General features: G+C 39.3%; 2 protein-coding genes across 4 annotated transcripts in view; one reads left to right on the forward strand and one right to left on the reverse strand.

The window, feature by feature from the left end:
• Nucleotides 1-116: 116 nt before the first annotated feature.
• Nucleotides 117-19,935, reverse strand: rbms1b (RNA binding motif, single stranded interacting protein 1b). 2 transcript variants are annotated; one of them, XM_084361943.1, is made up of 14 exons: nucleotides 19,607-19,935; nucleotides 15,654-15,832; nucleotides 13,524-13,582; nucleotides 12,449-12,540; nucleotides 8,748-8,905; nucleotides 7,512-7,591; nucleotides 6,808-6,923; nucleotides 5,898-5,947; nucleotides 5,706-5,793; nucleotides 5,370-5,420; nucleotides 4,649-4,759; nucleotides 3,432-3,512; nucleotides 3,229-3,304; nucleotides 117-2,920 (listed from the first exon to the last, which is right to left on the reverse strand). In XM_084361943.1, exons 1-13 carry the CDS (start codon nucleotides 19,655-19,657, stop codon nucleotides 3,236-3,238), a joined length of 1,185 nt encoding a protein of 394 aa, XP_084218069.1. In that variant the 5' UTR covers nucleotides 19,658-19,935; the 3' UTR covers nucleotides 117-2,920; nucleotides 3,229-3,235. The 2 variants fall into 2 exon arrangements, with proteins under 2 accessions (XP_084218069.1, XP_084218068.1); XM_084361942.1 differs by having other exon boundaries at nucleotides 117-3,304; nucleotides 19,607-19,934.
• tank (TRAF family member-associated NFKB activator) overlaps nucleotides 6,891-21,752 on the forward strand; it is a 33,476-nt gene continuing 18,614 nt past the window's right edge. Inside the window, exons 1-3 of one of the 2 annotated variants that reach the window (XM_084361944.1) lie at nucleotides 6,891-6,960; nucleotides 11,429-11,597; nucleotides 18,765-18,931. In XM_084361944.1, coding sequence (XP_084218070.1) covers nucleotides 18,918-18,931 — 14 coding nt within the window. In that variant the 5' untranslated portion in view covers nucleotides 6,891-6,960; nucleotides 11,429-11,597; nucleotides 18,765-18,917. The remainder of the gene's footprint in view (nucleotides 6,961-11,428; nucleotides 11,598-18,764; nucleotides 18,932-21,752) is intronic. The other variant, XM_084361945.1, reaches the window with a different exon arrangement.

Here is a 21,752-nt window from a genome sequence, read left to right on the forward strand (position 1 = left end):
TGACGCAGTTTGGATGTGAGCCATCACAAATGATGTTTTTACATAATTTCCTCATTAACCGAAGCAAGCAGCCAACCAGCATGATCACCAACCAACAATAAAGACTAGACCTACAATTAAAAGTTGAAAATTTTTATTCAAAAATGTCAAAGAAATGAAACCTTAGGCAACAATCTACTGAAATAAAGGTCTTTGGCTTTAACAAACACTACAAAACAAAAGTACAGAGGAGAAATTAAACTGTACATACAAGTTACCACTGGCAATTGTGTGGCACGAGTAAAAAAAAAATAAAATAAAAACAAAAAACTTTCATATAGCTCTATGAAAAACTCTTATTTCCTCAAGCTGTCTGTACAAAACTCCTCATAAATTAGAACTTTTTCATATAACTTAATGACTGTTCAACATGGTGGTTACTTATATGAGCAATTTTTATTGGATGCACCTCTGCCACTCTTGACCCAGATACTATGGCACTTGGTTCAGACACCACTAGCAGCATGAACCTCACAAGACAGTATTACTTCTCAGTCTCAGGCATTACAAAGATATCTCAAGTATAATCTCGGCCGCCCTTTACGCTTGTTGCACACTCTAGCTAACTACAAAGGAAATGCTGCTGTGAGATCGTCTAGACCCAAGACAAAAAAAACAACAAACATGTTTGTTTCAAGGAGCACAGATCCAATGAACACAACGCTTTGTTGTCATTGTTGGTCTTTAACATCTTAGATCAGTGTCTGGAATCTATCGCCATACAAGCAGCAGCTCTTTAAACTGAATGTGTGAACGTGAGAAGAAACATGTTGTCGCCCCCCACCCCACCACCCTAATGGTTACAATATCACATCGTAAAAAAAACCCCCAAAAACATAGGTTTGAAGAAAATTCAAAACAACCTATGAGGAAACAGCTGTATGTGGCCAGCTCCTGAGCGTGGCATTTGGTCTGGAAGGGCGGGCTGGACCTGCTAACCCGACCTAGTACAGAGAGGGAAGGAAAACTCTGAGGTAGATAACTGGTCTGACTGACCGCCAGGTCGAATCACAGGCTTACTGGAGGACACAATAATCAACAAGCCTGCTTTAATCCACCACTATATATTAAAAAAAAAAAATCATCACTTTTTTTAGTGCTATATCATATCAGATTTAGAGCTGCAACCACCAATCGATCAGTTAAATCGATCATTCGAACTATTAAATGAATTGCCAGGTTTTTCGATAATCGATTACTTGGTTTAAAGGTGCAATATGTAAGAACTAGAGACCTGACAAATTAAAAAAATACTGGCATATCAGAGTAACTGCTAACTATAGTTGTGTTAGCGAGTGAACTCAATTAATCCTGTAGCTAGTGGTTGGATTAGTTGAGTCTGCCTGGACTGGGAGCTCGGGGCACCGGGGGAGTGTTTGGTATTGTTTACTATTGAACTGTCACCTCTTGGGGTACAATGTCACTGGGAGTCAGCTGGTTAGCATGCTAACTTCATAATCTGTTGATAATTTTAGGTAATTTTTTTTGTTTTAGACTAAAATTCCTACATATTGCACCTTTAGGTTATTTTTTAAGAAATAAAAAAACAAAATTGTCTGATTCCAGCTTCTCAAATGTAAATATTTTCTGGTTTCTTTACTCCTCTATGACTGTAAACCGATTATCTTTGGGTTGTGGACAGAATGAGACAGTTGAGGACGTCATCTTGGACTTTGGGAAACGATCTACATTTTCCCCCAATTGCGGACATTTTATACAACTAATCAATTAATCAAAAAAATAATTCAGCTTAATTGACAATGAAAATAATCAATAGTTGCAGCCCTTATCATATTGCTAGTGTAGCACTATCCTTTCATAGTGTACTTCCTTATTTTTGTCTTGGCTACTAAAATGTTGCATTTTTCTCTAAGTATGAAATTCGTCTGTGGCACTTGTTGGATCCAGGCCTTCCTTCATGCTTGCGTGTGTGTCTGTACTGTATTAATAACCTACTAATGACAACTGAATGTGAATATACAAAAAAGGCACACTGTCCAAACTGCAATCTAGTTTGCGGAGTCACTTATGTCCTGGTTACAGAGACAAAATGATGCTATTTCCTCAGCCTGTTAGCTCGCAATCTTTGGTGAAGTAAACTACAACTGAAAGTGCCAAGTTTGTTTGTTTCCTATCAAAGAGCGAGGTGCGATAATATACACATATTCATCTCGTTTTACTCCCCAACTTGAACTTTTGCCTAAGTTCTATTACAAGGCTTTGATGAGTTTTTTTTGCACAATCGTAAGTCTATGTTTACCTGTTAGTTTGTTTGTTTTTTCAAATAAAAACGAAAAAGACACACCCCATCAAAATAACAATTAACATCACCCAAAAAGACAAAACCATGACCAACAAACAAAACGCATTTGCCCCTTCTCATTGCCCCACCCCACTGAGGAAGTTCAATTTCAGCTATTCTACAATACCAAGTAATCAAAAAGGCAAGATTCAAAAGGTGAGCAGGAACTCTAACTTATTCCAACATCCAGAAACATATAAGGTCTTCTTACTAAATAAATATTACATCCATTAAAATCATTTCATTCAAAACATTTTCCCTAAAAAATTCTCCTACTTTCCTATCAGTTTTGGGAGGGAAAAGCAATAAAACATAGATTTCATTAAAAAAAAACTCCTACACAGCTCATTTCCAAGGCAACAGCTCTTAGCACCGCTTATTGCCGCTCTCTGTGGTGGTCTGTACAACTACTGTATCAAAACAATGAAGGCAAACTTTTAATCAGACAGCAAGATCAATCTAAAGTACTAAGAGAAACCACTGTACAAGAAAACAACACGTAACACTTCACCATAGCAACACTCACACAGCAAGCACAAAAACATCATTTGCAAAAATGTCTTCAGAGGAAAGAAAAATCTGGAAATATTAACAAAAGACAGATTTACTCTCATGCACTTTAAACAACTAGTCACGTAATTCTTTCTTGTGTCCTGCGGCAATCCGTGGTAAAAAATAAACGTTTTCTAGTATGAAAATAAAACTTTTTCAAAACTTTCTTTTAAATAGAATTTGAATCATTTGTTGCACTCTGATATTCTCTCTGAAAATGATACCAAAAATAGTCTCACTTAAACATTTGCAGAACTTGTGCAAAACAGTGAAAAGCTCCTTAGCATCCATTGCATTTGTAGACAGGATTGTTTGAGCGGTTGTCCAAATGTTACCTCAGCACTACTTGGTTTGTTGGTAAGAATATGGGGAATGATTGCCGGATGAGTCCACTGACTGTGCACCATTTTCCTAGAAGAAAGAGTAATATGTTTGAGTAAAACTCTTTGCCATCGTCAATTTGGCAACAACGTGCTGCTGTTTTAAACAAAGATAATGCTTAACACACATCAGGCTGCAATGATGTTAATGCACGTACCTCTACAGGAACAGTTGATGTCTGCATGTGTGCATACTGTGGGATATATGCTCCTTGCATGGCTGTGTTAGCAGCCATAAACTGCACAATGAAGGGAAGAGAAATAGAGTTATATATTAAGCATGCCCATGGTCTATACATTTATAGTTTAATTATGCACTTTCTGACACCTTATTCTCAAATATAATGAATACCGGTTCATCGTTATCATTTCCCTTATTTAAAATGTACGGTTACGGCCTAGTAATGTTATCACTGTTCCTTTATTTATAGATTGATAATGTTTTTCTCTGCAGAGGAGGTTATGTTTTCAGCCATGTCTGTCGGCTTGTCAGCAGGATAACACAAAAACTACTGAGCTGATTTACCAGAAACTTTGATGGAGGATGAGTCTCGGCCCAGAATAGACCCCATTAACTTTTGATGTTGATTTGGATAAAGGGACGGATCCAGGAATTTTTTCTTGCTTTCTTTACCATAACAAGCAGGGTGTTTTTCTGCATTTTTGTTAATTTCTCACAGAATAATGGATGAATCTTGATGAAAAAAATCTGATATATTTAGGTGGCTTGTATCTATTTCATGCAGATCCAAATAAAAATCTGGTTCCAGCAGATTTAAATATATTTTATTTAATATTGGATTAGGCCTGATTGAAGTAAAGGGGACTATTGGGCCTTGGCAGAGGTATGCGCTCTACTGAGTGCCATTGCAGTTCTTTTTTTTGTGATTGTGCCTAGTATTAGCTTTTAACTACAGACGCATTGTCACCTTTTTTTCCACTTCCAATCAGATTCTGATTGTGATGCCTTGCAATGCTGATACTACCAAATGGTGTCTCAATTCAGTCTCAACTTAGTTGCAGACTGTCTGTGTTATACTACGGGGAGTTTGCAACTTTGGCTATGGAGTCTGGATGGGTTCATGGATTGATCAGTCCAATATCTAATGAGTGAAGTACGTCAGTCCCAACTCTAGCTGCAACTCTTTTTTTCTTCCATTTCTTTTGTTATTTCTTTTGTTCTTTGTTTATTTGTCTGCTGGTTGTTTTGTCACTGGTGTGTTAGACAGTCTTCCATTTGTGAGCGTTTGTTTGGGACCCCCTTGGAAAAGAGATGATACATCTCAAGGCGTTTATCCTGAGATAATAATGTGGGGAATAAAGGTATGCGCATAATGTGTGAACTAATTTCTGATCCTGTGCAGTGTCCTCTCACCGTTCCTGCACTGCCCATAGAGAGGTGACTCATCTGCTGTGTGAGCGGGGCCATCATAGAAGCAGGCTGTAGTGACATAGATGGGTCCATAGAGGGCGATATCACTGTCCCCTAGAAGAAAAGTGAGAGCAGATGAGAGGAACGTATGCAGCTTGTGCATAAACACACTGAAGGAAAGTATTCTTCAAAACACATACTGCATAAAGATGATTGACTGTCACAATAATTATGCAGAATATCTGGAATTTAAATGCAAAATTTTGTCAGATCGGAGAAACTGAGTGACCTTAGACTTCACATCTTAAATCTACAGCAGAAGGTGAGTAGTCACAAGTTGTCTATAAGCATCTTGGCTGGCCTGATGCATCGAGCTGTGTTTTCTCATCTTTGATGGCTCATTTTCACAGCAAGAAAGGACTCTCTGCTCTCAATTCAAACCCATCTGTGCTAAAATACTCGGCATCTGTCACCAAATACAGAGCCTTACACAGCCTCTCTAAAGCAGTTGTTTTTACATTCAGATACCAACACTTTAGTACCGTAAATCCTCAGAGATCAGTGTCACCTTATGTGGAACAACTACTCTCCCATATTGTGTCTGATTACTTAAAAAAATGTTTCAATACTGTTACAACCACAGAGGCAAAACAACAAGGAGTGGGAGAGAGATAGAGAGATAGAGAGAGAGAGAGTTGTGATGATGGAGAGATTTTGTTCTTACTGGGTGCTGCATGATGTAGGGCTGATGAGGCACCCAGGATGGGTTCTGCACCTAAAACATCACACAAACACACTCTGTAAACACATTGACACTGAACAGCTGCTATTTCCAGAGATCACATGCTGCTGTGGTTGGCACAGCAACAAGCATGAATGGCCACAGTTCCTTTTGTCACGTATTTAACCCACACCACTGAAACCCCACAGACAAGTTTATGATGATGATTTATAAACATAGTTACTGAATTACTATGTTCAAAACTGATAAATAAAACGTGTCTTTCATGTTACAGTACCAAAGCTACATATTTTTTCATTCAAGAAACAGGATTCAAACCTGGTATGTTGAAACCGGAGACATGTATGGAGACATGGACGCTTGAGCAATCATCCTGTTTGAAATACTGTATGCTTGTGGGAAAAATCTGTAGACGCAGAAAAAAAGTGGTGTTTATAAAATAAAAAAGTTAAGTACAATGAAATATATATTGACTGCAGCAGTGCAGTCCAATCTGGTTTTGTAGCTTACCCATTTTGCATAGCAGCCGCACTAGGATCATATGTGAGAGTCATTCCAGCCTGAGAGCAAAACAAGACACAGGTTTGGCAACGCAAACTGAAGTAGATAAACACTTTTTAAACACTTTCAACCCAAAACTTCTAATAAATGTCGGTTCATCGTTACCAAAAATCTAAATTGTTACTATAAATGCAATTGGGAGAAAAATAAAGCTTAAAGAATTCCTTAATACCCACAACAGTTGAAGTATAATGTTACTGAGTTTATTTTAGCTGTTCAGATAACTTTGATTGTAAACATTGATGTTTATTTAATGCTTGCTTAATACAAACAAGTACAACAATGGTAGGGCTGCAACTACTGATTATTTCCGTTATTGCTTAGTCTGTGTTAATTTCCCAGAGCCCAAAGTGACGTCTTCAAAATGCTTCTTTTGACCAACCAACAGTCCGAAGCCCAAAGAGTCTTTATTTACCATCATAAATGACAAAACATTTAAGAAGCTAATTCGTAATTTTGAAAACATGACAATTAAAATTTCGCATTTTCAGAACTTTCCAAACTATTTCCAAACCTGGTGACCAACATGATATCCTCATACAAAATTACTATTGTGTATCTATTGTGCTCAAACCTGAGAGCATCCTCGACTACACAAGACTGTAATGCGCTGTAAAAGACATAACCACAACTACAACTCAGTAAAAAACAGATATGATACATGTAATTTATTTCTTTAGATGACTATTCAGCAGCACTAAAAAACAATAAAGTCTCTCTTCATCTCTGTTTGTAGTATTTGTTACACTAGCTGTTGTCTATTATGCAACACTTCAGGTGCCCCCTAACTTTGTGCTTTATTACTCCTATCTGGTCATGCATTGGTCAGACCACTCACTCCATCCTGGGCACCACTTACCAGTCTGGAGTCAGCGTCCCTTCCCCACCCCCGACCATTCTGGGCAAATTTATTCTGACTTTGTCTCTTTTTCTGTCCACCGTCAGCAAACTTGCACAGCAAGGGCTCAGGTGGCGCTAAAGAGAGAGAAGTGGCGAGAGAATAAAATTAAAGGTCTGTCTTAAACACACACACACGCACAAATACACACAATGCTGTCTGTCAATGCTCGCTATGCAGTCATTCACCCCCTGAAGCCTGGGAGTGCACATTTACTGGCCAGCCTGGGAACACAGACATCTAATTTGGCAGCTGTGGAGCTGTAATCCCCTCCCCTTCCTAAAGGAGGCAAGGCCAGCAGAGACTATTTCAGTCTAATAATCCAATTAAAAAGCTTAAAGAGGGAGTGGAGGCCACAGAGAGCAGCTCTCCCTCCATTTCTTTGTCTGTGCTCTGCCACTTAGGACTGAGTGTGTATGAGCTCTTTACCAGCAGACTTACTGACTCCTGTTGGAAGCATGAATCAGTTGGCTGACCGCTTCGTCCTGCCTATTCAACACCATCCATTAACGTTGTATGCATTATAGACATTACGAGGCAAATACTGCAATTTTCCCTCTCAGATTCTATTAATGGCATGGCGGTTAAACTAGATCATTTTCACTTTTCTCTGAGTTTGTGCAGTGTGTGCCTGCAAATATAAGATAATAATATGTATGTCTTACCTGGAACACCTGCAGGTATCTTAATAAACTTTCCATTGAAGTGAGAAATGACTGCATCACATTTTTCAGTTGATTCCATCCTGAAGTTATAAAAGAGACACAGAGCATAACAACATAAGCAGCGATAAGAGTGAGCAGGTACTTTCCAAGACCTGCTTCCTCTGGGTGGGTGGTAGGGCAGGTTCAGTATAAAAGATTTCAAGCCTAATTCATACAAATATGTTGTGGATTCAACTTGTATAGTCTTAACAGGCTATGAGCACACCTTCATACAGACAAACATTCCTTTGATACATCATGATATTGTTTTGTCACTTGTGTCCCTAGCCTCGCCTGTCAGGTATTTCAGTCAGACGTCAGGTTGTGCGAGTATGACTGGCGGAAGCCTGCATCACCACTATAATTATATCACCCAGTCATTGTGAAAGTATTTTCTACAGGAGTTTCCATTTGTCCATACATGAAATGTTTCCCTCTCTGCCTTGTTATCATAAGCATAGCTATGTGTTGTTAGGTATTAATTTTAGAAACACGTTTATGATGAGAAACCCAGTGCTTGAAAAGTTTATTATGCATTTTTAACAAAACTGTGATTTTGGTAGCTGGTTTCACAAATAGCTACGTTTCAATCCTTTGAGACCGTTTGTGCTACTGTATTTCAAAATGAAAGACAGATTTCCTTCAGACTTTGCTGCCTAATGTTGTAAATGACATATTGCCCCTTTTCTCCCTTCCTCCGTCACTGATGTTACTTCTATGTTTCTGGTTTAAGTGCTGCAGGTGTGACATATTTTTGTGGGTTAAACCGGAAGTTAGAGATGCTCAAGATTATAATACTAAGAAATTTTGTCCAGCGAGATGATCTACATGGATGAACACCACTTTTATGAATTTTGAAGCGCAAATGAAATCGCCGGAAGTAAAAGGCAATGACAGGCACTTTATAATTCAAACATGGGGTATTAATTGATGTATTTTATACTCAGGCATTTGACTATAACCCATTGACTTTGAGACGAGGGAAATGTTCAGGACTCATTCCTTCCTCTCTTCTGACCATGAAGCATGAACCCAGTTGGATACCATTATCTACTTTAATCATACCAATGTGTCACATCTGTTATAGTTTAGATTTACTGATGTTAAAATGCTATCTGTAGCACAAGTAAAAAAACAATTTCCTATTATTGTTTGAGGACCATGATTCATTGATAATAAATTACACAAGGATCTGACCTTGCAAAGCCCACTCCTCTGCTGCCGCCACTGGAGTCCCTCAGGATGCGTGTGGATATGACCTGGCCAAAGTGCTTCAACATGTTCTCCAGTTCCTGCTCGTCCATAGACAACGGCAGGTTGGAGATGTACAAGTTTGTCGGGTCTTGCTCTTGTTGCTGTGCGGTCAAAGAAGAGAAAGAGGAAGCCAGACATAATGTAATTACACAGAAAGGCTTAAATCACACCTGGAAAAGACAAAAACATTCCTTTACAAGCATTTAACAAAGAAACAGGAAAAGAGGAGGGAAGTTTCTGTAAAATTCCATGATATAATTTATCCTTGACATTTAATCGACTTCTACTATGGACCTCAGCAATGGGGTTATCATGCGTCTGCTCCTCCTTCTTCCTGTCCGTCTCTGTTGGGGGTTTTAGGTAGTAAAGGGTCACCATGAGCAGTGATAAAAAGAGATTTGCATGCAGCCCACGCTAGCTTAAGGCTCACATCAGCTGATTTCTTGCTGTATTTTAATAGCATCAGCAGAAACATAAGACACGGCTACGAGTCCCGAGGGAGCGGCCTCTCACCATTAATATTCATCAGCGTTGGGCTGTTCAGAGTCAGCTACAGGGACAGGTTGGATTACTAAAAGTAATGCACTGACAGAAAAATCAACATTTCAGAATTAGAGGACGATGAATGAGCCACAGCCTGAGCTGCAGCAAAAGCCAGGGAAGGTGAAAACAGGCTTTGGCGGCATTTTGTGGTAGCATTTATAATGCAAAGTGTAACCTCAATGAAACCCGGTTAAATTATTAATGACAGGAAGTGAATTTCTTCTCTGATCATTCATGCAAGATGAATACTGACATGGTCTGCAATGTCACATGTTTCTATTCCAGAAGAAATCATACTTTTGACTTGAAAGAAGGTTTGAAGGTGAGATGAATGTGACTCTATCGCTACTTGAGAGAAATGTGGAAATGTTCATCCCAGTATGACAAGACTGCTGTTTGTGTTTTGAATGGGTCCCCACCCGTCAGTCAGTCAGTCATCAGCTGTGACTGACGCACGCTGATGAAGGTGCGGCTAATGGCTTGGTGTTCATCATACCTTGACACAGAGAGAGTAGACTATGAAATGTAAAAAATGTGATGTGATTTCTTGAAAAGATGTTGCTTGTTGGCTATTTGTGTTGTGAGACATGTGAATGTAAAATGTAACTCCTAACTATATTTTTAACCTTTACTTAACCGGGGTATGATTAACATTAACACATTTTTTTTTAGGAAAAACCTACTCCCTATTCACACTTATGGGGTCTACAAGAATCAGGCACACATATTTAATGCTTTTAAAGACCATTTCAAGATAATTTTAAACCATTGCAGGTAATTTTAAGGAAAGCTGTATATGCAGTATGTTGCCCCATGCAGAGGTAGGTGTTTCATGTAGTAATATAGTTATTAGAGTGAGTTAGCTTAATCCACTTTATGCCAACAGGTTTAAAGTGTAACATATAATGACAGTACTAGGTTCAGTGGTAGTTAAAAATTTGTAATATTCAGAAATGTGGCCTTTCACGCTGAGGAGCCAGACTCAGCTTATGGAAATCAAAATGGAATAAGACAAAATGTTTGTGGCAATTAAGACCTCAAAATTGTAGTATGTAATGACTTTTAAGGCCTATTATTTATCCAGTAAAGTCTCAGTCTTATCTGCTCTAGCTCTACTGGAACAGTTGTTAAGCGTCTTCCTCAAGGGCGCTACAGTCATGGTAACAAGGTACAGCCATGTACTGTTCTTTCACTTCCCCCACCCACATTTAGCCTGCTAATGCAGGGATTGGACTGTGACTTTCTGGTCACAAGAAACAAGATAGAACAATGCTGTTCCTCTATAAATTGCATCAATTCTACAAGCCGATATTAATAACTTCCTATAGAAATGTGCATTGGTTGAATCCCTTAATTAAGGGAGACAAACAATAATGAGACATTCAGTGAAATAACGTAGGTAAAAAGAAGGGAAACTCTTATCTAGCTACTTCCCACCACCTGTCATTGAAATAATAATGAGAGAAAGCCCACTGAAGGGTGCCTGGGCAGATAAAAAAAACAGGAAAAGGGACCTTTGTCAGAGAGTCCATTAAGCCCAAACAAGCCACTGCAATAGTGAGAATAAAGCTGGACTGAAAGGCTCACACTTTACCATCCACAATACAAAGATTAAACTTGGGCATGGCCCTCGAAGCTGCTCTATTTTAATTAAAAAAGTAAAATGGGTGCACAGAGGCATGTCAAGAAGCTCCACAGATCCCCCAGACAGGGAAATGAGGCCAAGGGTTCTTGCTCTGTGCTGTATGGGAACTAATTTCCCCTGACTGGTTCCTGTTACCATAACAGCACACAATTATTTACTTCCTTTCCCTATGTCAGTGAGAGTACAAGTCTAAAGTCATACAGTCCTAATTTAAAGCCCTTCATCTGAAAATCTCCAATATTATATCGTGAAGAAATAAGGTCATATCTGTGGTGTATTTAAATCTTGGATGACTGTCTGTCCACGTAACACTGGGCACCTTAAAAGCAAACAACTTAAAAATGGATTTAACTTGACTCCTGCAATGTTTTAAAACATATTCACATCCCTCACTGCATGTTTGTTTCTGATAGGTTTAACTAAAATTATCTTTCAGGAAGCTACAGCAACAGTAATGGTGCTTTGGAGGCTAGGTCATCCTGCTGTCAGCAACACTGATCTCTACACCCGATGCTCTGACTATTGGCGCCACTCACGTCTAAAACCTCTCTAAAGCCTGGCTGGGAGCTGTCGCCAGCAGAATACCTTTGGGAGCCATCAGTGATGTATATGCATGCAACACAGGGAAACACACACCTCATAAACCATACATGAACACATCAGAAAAATGATCAAATACGTGTAATCACTGAGGGACTGATTTACTGAGAAAGTGATAAAATATACTATAAATGCAGCTGGAGTCGTTCTTTATGGACAAAGAAATGGACTGAGATAAGACGACAACAGAGAATGAGACAAATAAGAAAGAGAAAGAAAGACCTGGCAGGTGTAGGGTGGAGATGCTGTTGATAGAGCAAATGTCTAACTCACTGTGAATGTCTTGTCAAGAGAAAGAAGTAACTAACATTGTGATCTCACAGTCTAATAAACCTCTAGATCAAATTTATGTCTAATAAACAAAAACCACCACCGTTTGTTTGCTGTTACACGACAACCTGATTTTAATTAATACTTATTGCAAATTGACTGTAGTAAATCCAGGAGAATACACAGTCAGCCTGTGTTAATATATCTCTATTTATTATTCGTGCAGACCTTAATTAAGTGCGTGCGCAGTAAGGACAGAGCTGCACATTGCAAAAGCTCACACTACTGACACGCAAACTGAGACTTGCGTGTTGCAACAACCTGGTGCAAATGTGTCACATTTGCTCTTGAAAATGGACGCAGGTGCCTCAGGAAACCTGATGCTTAATTGTGTAAATGCCTAAAATCACACATGCTTCCTTCATGATTCAACTCAGGGATCTCAGTCACGAATGGCAGGCACACTACTATGTAATACCACAAAGATTAGGTTTAAGTTTCCTGACCAGCCAGATGGAGGAGAAACGGTGTTAGTGGGTGACTGGAACGGATGAGATATCAGGATTAGACTGTAATGAATCCTCACCTTTGCCATCTGAGCTTGGACACCAGTGGTCTTCAGGGCAGCCACAGCTTTCTGAGCTGCAGCGGGGCTGTCAAAGTCCACAAAGCCATATCCTGAGGAGACAAGCAGCGCAGTTAGGACAATATTCTGTAGCCCGCACAGTTGATAGCTGATCCTACGTGTTTTGTGGGCTGATAAAGCTTTACATACTTTGTGCTCCTCTGTAATTTTACAGTATGTATACTTGTGCATTAGGACTATCTAGTTGTTTGTATGCATGCTTTTGTGTGTGTTTGTATGTGGAAATAGGGGTAGAAAAGTGCTGAGGATGCAGATGCCAGTGTGACGTTCATGGCTCAGGTCAGCTCTTTGTCCTGAGGGGTACAAACAGGGTGAACCTATAGTCCCTAACCTCTACTGCGACTGCGGCTGCTTTTTCAGCTGAGAAATGGCTCACATTGATACTAAAAGTTTCATATGAATCCTCAAAAGTTATTTCTATACATTCTTGATAATTCTGAAATGAGTTAAAAAAAACTATGTATTTTGTGAAACTCAAGGTTTCTCAAGGCATCTCTGGCTTCTGTTTAAAATTCAGTCTGAGCTTTACAAGGTCTTTAACAGTGTCCCCTTTCACCAAGAGCCTTCGATTAACTGGCATCTGTATAATCCAGAGGAGAGTGACAAAGCATTCTCTTAATCCCATCAGCACCAGAGAGAATCACTAAGTCCCTCTTTAGTCCGATGGGCAGTCTACTAGAACTGGACCAAGACCAACACTGTCACTCAGCAGGAAGAGGAGGAGTCGGCCACTTCTTCCCGGGATCCACCCACAGTGGTGACACACCAACAGACAAGGGCTGAGGCTTAAAATAACATGAGCTGGGAGGCAGATTTAAGCAGCCTGGCTGTCTGTTTCCTGACTTCATCTGAGACGACTGCAAAGCTGCTGAATGGCTGGATGTTTTGATGTTTACTCATTTTTCAGAAAGTGTGTGCAGTTGAAAATTCAGCAGGGCAGTTCGTGAAAGCCCTCTACAGTTAGGGGACAGATAAAAGAGGGAGTTGTTGGAAAGAGAAAAACAACTTCACACACCTTTACATTTGTTTGTAGTCTTGTCCAGGATGGCCTTTGTTGATACAATTTTGCCATACCTAGGGGAGGAGCAAAAAGGCGAGGCATTGTTAACTGGATTATGTACCAGACGGAGCCAGTTATAAAACACACAGAGGGAGGGTTGAGCAACAATCTATGACATCACCGTAAAAATATGAGAAACAGGAAGTGGTTTCCATGGGGTGCTGAAAATCCCCACCATGTCAGTGCAAAGCTAAACAGTCCCTCTTTCTTTAGCCACACTAAACCACTGAATCCAACTTTGTACAGAGTCACCAGAAAGTCACTTTTAGAAGTCAGCTAATTTAGACAGTTGTGATAATCAAAGTTTATTTCTCACTTATAATTACTGTTTTTTTACTTTATACTGAGGAGCACTGCTAGACAATATAGTTTTTAATGACACACTGTTGTCACTGTTATCTTTTCTTCACTTACAGATGCATGTAGGTATTTGCAAACCACTTGTTGCCATGCTTTCAAAAGAACAGTCATGGTATGCATGCCGAAAGGAAAGTACCTATGGTGACATCTGACAATGTAGTGCCATGTTACTTCAGTGCCATTTCTTTAAAAAAGCTTTGATCTTTCAAAACTGACAGTATTGAGGGGAGGCAGTAAACAATCCCAGATTTAAAACATCTTTTTCAGAGGAATGTCTCTTCATGTTTCACTGTCTCATCAAGCTAAGAGAGGTCTATAGAAAAGCTGAATTTTGTCAGTTCATTATCATTTAATTAATTTATATTAATTTGCTGTATAGTCTTTTTAAAATCTGTATAGTAGCTTCTGTACACCACGACATGCATAAGAAAATCTTAAAAATTGAGAGCAATGCAATGTAACTACGCCTCTTTACAAATATATTTGTCCGATTAAATGTGTCTTTTTCCACATGACCAACTAAAGTGGACACAGTCTAGAGGTACTTTGTTAAAACCGACCTATATACTGTAATCTACAGTGACATTGATACAAGCCATGATGTACCCTGAAGTCAACCAGGAAGGTATTTTAGCTAGGGATTAGGCTAAATGCTAAACTGGGTGAAAGGACATGAACCTATGACCTGAACTCTAATCTGAATTCATATGTGGCTAAAGCAAGTCTTTTACACTATCATCATAGTGTAGCGCATTTACTTAAACACGAACACGTAGGTTCAATACTTAACACGCTATAAGGTATTCATTGTGACCCTGTGAGTCATTTTGAATTCACATAAGAAGTAAGTTTGACCACAGATTAACATATGAAGCGACAAAACAGCACATCCTATACTTAAGGTCATGTTTTTAGTGTGAAGTGCTCTTTGCACATTAAAAACTAGTGAAACATAATTGTACTTAGGTTAGATAAACCATGAATAAAAATGTGTATGCCACTGTTGAAGCTACTTTTCATATGTAATATATTTCTAAAAAGCCTGGCAGCTTTGTGTTGCAAAGTCAGTGTCACATTGTGAAGATGGGGCCTTGGACAAACAGCAAATTAAATCTATGGGGCACCAGGGTGGTCTCTCTGCATGGTAAATATAAAGCCTGAGCACACAAAAAGAGCTGAGGACGAGCCCAGTGCTGACAGTATCTCTCCTTTATCCATACACATGAAATATGAAATCTGTGCTGCTGTCATCATCTGCACTCTGTCCTTGTGTGGTCTTCAAGATCATCTCTCATGTTATATTCAAATGAGGCCTGATATACTGCAGCACTTGTTATAATCTCATATATATATATATATATATATATATAGCTATTCTATTTGGTATAAAAGGCTGATTAAATCTTAAATCCACTCTTAGAAGATATTGAAATCAACCTGTAGGGCTCAATGTTGTCATTCAAAGTCTGCTTATTACAAATAAAGAAAATGTACTATAAAGATCAATTACAACAAAGACAAAACTGTGAACATTTTCTGACCTCTTAATACAAAATTGTGCTATAGTAATTATAAAATGGCATATTTAGATCTTTCACGTATTTTAACAAATATATGCCAAAAAAAGACTCACACTATAAAAAAAACTAGACTCTAAACTAAGTAGGCCAAAAAATCAATGGCTGATCAATAGCAGATAATGATGAGAGGAAGTGTGGTACTCACGGCTGACAGAGCTTGACCAGGTCATGGTCTGTGGTTGAAGGCGACAGGCCTCGGATGTAGAGGTTGGTTTTGCTGAGCTGGTCCCAGCCTGCAGTGCTGCTGCTGCTGCTGTTGTTGGTGCTGCTGTTAGTGCTAGGGCTAGGTGGAGCCATCGGGTGTGACAATGGGGCAATAAGTGGCTAGAATAGGCAGGAAGACAGAAACATTTGTTTGAATTCAAGTTCAGGCCGGGTGGTAAAGGTAGACCCTCCCTATGATTGTATCTGCCAAACTTGATTATATCAAAATATCAACATGGTTCTCAGTCTAACGAAATGATAACCTGAACACATCTGGCATTACTCTTGGATGTAGTTGGGTGTTGTCGGAAGTGTCTGATGTCATGGTGTGCTGAACACCCTGGAGTACACTTGTACATCACTCCAGCAAGGTGAGAAGGTGACTACTGGAGGTCAACAGAAATAGGATCTTCAGTTGTTGTTATGTTACTCTTTAAACCTTTGTTGGAACTTTGGAGCATAAGCAACCAGCTGTACATAGACATATTATCACCATAAAAAAATGATATGGTGAAGTTCTTAGCAAACAGCTGCTTATTTACACACCAAGCAGACATGGAATAACATTAGCATCCAATTGGAGTATTCACTCTCTTTTGGCTCCGTTTTTGGTCTCCGCCAACTCTCAGTGACAGTGATGAGAGCAGTGGGAGTAAGCCGAACCAGCTAAGTTGCAGGTTATGAAACCAGGACAATGAATTAAAAGATTCTGGATCGCTCTGTGAAGCTAAAGGGGACTCTAGTCATATGCACATAATCATTTACTCCTTCGAAGTTGTGTTTTTTCCCCTAGAATGGCAAAGTCGGGTCACATTGTTCATCCAATCAACTTTCTTGATGCCAAACCATTTAATAACCATGCTAACCCTAACCTTCCTTAGGTTTGACATCAAGTGTTGTGATTGGATGAACATTTACCACTTATTAGCTATTCATAACTTGACTTCGCCATCCTAGGAATAAAATTTAGCATTCAAATCAGGAAAAAACAAGACATGATATATGCAGCGGCAAAATGGCTGGACATTTCCAAATAAAGAAGGAGATATATCCAAGATAAACATGATTTTATATATTTTTTTGTGGTCTGTATCAGAATGTAATAACTGACCCTTTTGCATGGCATGTCTGCATAAGGATTCAGTCCAAGAAAAGTCTGCTATATGTTCGAGGTGGGAATGTCTTGGCACCTCATTATTTGATTTGATCCCAATTCAGATGGCTACCTTGCGATTGTACAATGATTTTAATTGCATCTTGAAACATCACATTTTTTAAACATTTTTTTCTCTCACTGTGACTACTGGCTTCTTTGAAAACGTAGCGTCAATAAACAGATTTTTTTATTTCCATTTTCTTGACTAACACTCAGCCATCCTCACCATAACTCAAGACGTAGCCAAGCTAAGAAAATGACACACGTTTACATCTGTTTCGTTTCACCATCCAATTTGTTCGGACGTAAAGAAAATACAGCCTGGTCTTACTACATCGTAACAGGCGATCTTAAAGTTGAGAACTGGGTTTTGAATTTCTGATTAGTGACTTTTCTGCATGAAGACATAATCTCTCAAGGGAGAATCGCGATCAACAAGCATACATTTTTCCCCCACCCCTACTGTGACCTCACTGAGTCACTCATATACTGTCACATATTAGGGTGAAAAAGATAAACTGTCTGGACATTATTAGTATCGTGTGATGTTTAAGTCCAGTGTGAGGATTAATGTTTTACAGAGGAGTGATCCATATCTGCAGAAATATCTCCATCACACCTTCGTAGTCAGCACAATCAGGGTCCACAGGGGCCTGTTGCTCTGACATCTGTGTGACACTGATGCCCACACAGTCTCGAGGTGTCCAATAACTGATTTACAGGTCAACATAAACAAATAATTTCTGGTGTAGCGCCAGACTTCTTAACCTTAGCACTCTCATTAATGAGGAGCTTTATTTACTGTATATGTTTAAAATGGTTTGAGTGAAGTCTCTGTTAGTCAAGAAAAAACAATTGCTATGAAATAGGTATTCTTTTGCTCGAAGATGATATAAACCACAGTCAAACAACTGGCGCTGCAATTTTCCAGAGCTATTCAGGTTGGGTTTATTTTGTAAGTCTTAATATCGCTTATATTAGCTGCTCATGGCCTGTTCATCTAGGATGGATAAGGGGGGAAAGAGCAGAAATCCTTCAATAATTGAGCAACTTTGTGCATTATGTTTACAAGATACAGATGCATAGTACGAGGGCGCTGTCCTCTTCAGGGATGTGTCTTCTTCTTCACTATCTGACACTGATTATCCCCGATGACCAATATCATTATTAGTTTTTCAACCCTACATATGTTACTCTATTTAAAACTCAGTTTGGCACCAAATGTGAGAAACTTCCTGTGCCAAAGTAACAGGCACAGGTACTGCAACTCATCTAAAATTGAAAGCGTATTTCTCAATCATCACATGGTGTTAGTCTGTAATTACATCACATTTCCCAGGATCTCAAGAATGATTCATGAACAGTAAATGCTGTATAATGAAAAACTCTGAAAAAAGAGTAGAGCTCAGGCTATTCCCTGTTTGCTGAAGATGGGTGGCTGGTGCCAGGCATGAATTTCAAGTTGATTCCATGGAGATCAATAATGTACATACCATGCCAATAACTCTATACTGTTGGCGACTAGAACCAAAACAGTAATAACTGAACACATCCAAATGTGGGAAGTCAATTGGTGCTGAGATAAAAGCTTTAAGATAAAAAAAAGTTCCATGTTGCATTTGTATTTAACTTTAAACAATCACTGTCATCACAGTATTACATGCATTTCTGAGCTGTAGATATGTTAAATATCATGTCAAATCCTTACTTTAAATGAATAAGTGAGACATGTATACATTCAAGTAATAGTTTATAACATATATATACCAACACACAAGACAAGCCAGTCTTTAAAGAGAATGCTTGCCACAACTCCATTTTCTCTGCATCTCAGGTGAGCGCAACTTATATTTCTGTGGGACTGGAAGGGAATTTTGTTTTCATACATCTACTCAGATGCAGGACAGTGAGAGCCTGTGATGGGGAGAGGACGGCATCTTATCAGCCAGCCCCAGACCAGCAGAGCCTGTCATATCCGAGCTGGAAATACACAGGGCTTCCAGTAACAGGCCTCGCCCATGGAGCTCTATACAGCCACCGGATAACAGCATGAGCACGACAGAGTAAATATGCTTATTTAAATCTTTTGGCAGAAGGGTGTTTAACAAAACTCTATAATGTAAGTGGGACAAAGTGGATGCATTAGTGGACAATAAGTCATCTTTTCAGAGAAAACTGATATGGCAAGCAAATATGAGTGTATGAGTTATGTTTCAGGGAAAGTAAATAATAATAATAAAATTAAAATATTTAAGTGTTCTGGTCCAAACTGATCGAGAACACAATACTGAGGAAGTTGAAAACATATGTTTGGTTCAGTTTCTGTGAGGTGATGTTCATTTCCAGTTTCCAGTCCCATGTGTACATCCCATTCATAATCCAAAGAAGAATAAGTGATGCTTTTGGAAGAGGTTAGTGTGCTATTTTGCTATGTGGTCATTATTGTAACTACATGAAGTCCTACGTAGGCCTGTTTCTCTCCAGCAGTGTCGGACCTGGACCACAGCCCGAGCAGCAGGTATTCTCATTATGCATAAGTGGCCTATCTGAGTCCTACATCACACACAGGAACACAACACCGCCATTTCAAATGACACAAGTCAACTAAAGTAAGTTTTCTCTCGGTTACAGCGACGGCTAAGTTTTTTTTTAAGGCTGTAAGTTGCTGTCAAATAGACGTTTTTTGACATAATGTCTTTAAGGCTGTTTTAAAAAAAAATACATATTAGCGTATTTACCTGTTTGCGATATGGTGTCCTCGGTGGGTTTCCAGTATTAGCAAAAATCATCCTCAGTTCGAATGGGGAGAGCAGTTTTTTTTTTTCAGTTAAGCTACAATTTTCTAGCGAAATACATCAAACTCCTCGTTAAAGTAGGGAATTATCTGACATGGATATCCTCCTTACTCCGCGAAAGGGCACAAAAACAGGCTTCTACACATATTAGCTGTATACATATCCTTATTGACGTCGACTATCCGGCAACAGAAACCTCCGTAAATTGTCCCAACTTCGACCGCCCAGCCCCGTTTGTTTGACTGGCTTCATTGATTTGCAGCGAGCGCTGCGCAGGACAGACGCTGCCACGGTGGGAGAGACCATTCGGCGCCCCGGTGTAGGGGTGCTCGGTTAACAGTGTTCTCAAATGACACTATCGTTTTCATCTGTTGGCCGCAATCAAAATTGAATAGTCTTTTTTTTCGGGTCATATTTGAAACCTCACACGTGTATTTGCGATTTTCTAAACCGCCCCTGTTATCTGAGCACGTAACATAAAGACACATTCCCCGCCGTTGTTGTTGTTCGTGTATTAAAGGAAGCATACCAAAGATTCCACCGTGCGGCTGATCCTGGATGTGATACTCTGACAAGTTTCGCTGTTGGGGTTTAATTCACAAAGCATGCGGAGAAGTAAGTGGAAAAACTAAAGCAGCTGCGATCAATAACCGAATATAAATGACTGTGACAAATTGGGGCGATTTTATAGGAGCCTGATTAAAAATGATCGCTCAGTGTATACATATTTTTAAGAGGCGCTGTCGTTCTCCAGTTCATGGCTTTGATTAAGAGAAATTGAGGAAAACAGAAGATAGTTTAGATAAAGTTTTATGACATATGCCTCTCCTCCGTGTGTTTTATTTTATTTTGAAAGGCTTAGTGAAAAGGGACAAATGGAATAAAAGCTCAGCCCACACAAATGACACATTTCCCAATTAAATGAATAGCATATACTTTTGATCTTACTTGATTTTCTTTGAAGCAGCCTCCCATTCAACTCCCAATACAATGCGAGAAATGCAATTTCATTTGTGGCACAAAGGGTGATCAGTCTTAATTAAAAACAGCAATTAGGCCCCTAATAAACTGCTTCCATTGAGCATTCGAGCTTTTACCAATGAGAGGTCTAGAAATTCCTTAATAAAATCAACATGTATAGAAACCACTAGATCACAACTGTACATCATGCTCTTCAATTATTAGAGTGAACTGTTCCTTTAAGGATTAGGTTTTGCAGCAGAGCAAAATTTTCTTGAAAGAGGAGGCTTAAATTGTGGATTGTGTGCACTAGGACCCTCTTTAATGTGAGTGACAAGTGGTTCTGGTATGTGTGTGTGTTGGGGGGTGGGTCTTTATTGGAGCAGGTAAGAGGGGCAGGCTGGGCCATAAATCAAAGGCAATCTACCCACTGCTGTCACCTGCTGATTGGAAAACCAACACTGGTGGCCGAAAATGTGAATTAATGGCGACCTTCAGTGAGGAACAAGCACCACCACTGTCCTGTTCTGCCTTTATAGCCCCCCCAAACAACAGAACCCCTCTGGTCTTCCTGGTTTTTGATAGCAGTTGTTGATAGCAGTTGTTGTGCGTCACCACTTTTAGCTGGAACAAATAAGACAGATACGATCCAAATTAAACATTTTCTGCATGGTTAAACGCTTGTATCCTTATGTATCAGTGTCCTTTGTTTAAGGACATTGGAACAATGGCTATATATAGGTGTGATATGTGTTATGCTGCTCCTAAATGAAAGCAAAGGTCACCAGTGGAGCATGTAGAAAAGTTCACCAGGCCAACAGGAGTCAATGGGTCAGCATTAGAGGAAAGGGAGAGGTCTGATTCAGCACTCTGAAGGGGGGTAGGGTAGACAGAGAGGCAATTGAGCCACCACCTTTTATGAAACAGTGAAAGGAAAGGTTATCTCTGATCCCTGCGTTTGTGTGGCACTAATAGCACCTAAATAAACTCACATATTGTGCTGAATTATATCGGAAATTCATGGTATTATCAATCGTTTCAAGTGTTTATCCATAATTAAACACTGCTTTCCAGACCCGGAAGGCGTAATTCATCTTAACATAAAGCCTACAGTATATACAATATCCCT

This window comes from Pagrus pagrus (assembly GCF_965226575.1).
Source record: "Pagrus pagrus genome assembly, chromosome: 9".
NCBI classification, from domain to species: domain Eukaryota; kingdom Metazoa; phylum Chordata; class Actinopteri; order Spariformes; family Sparidae; genus Pagrus; species Pagrus pagrus.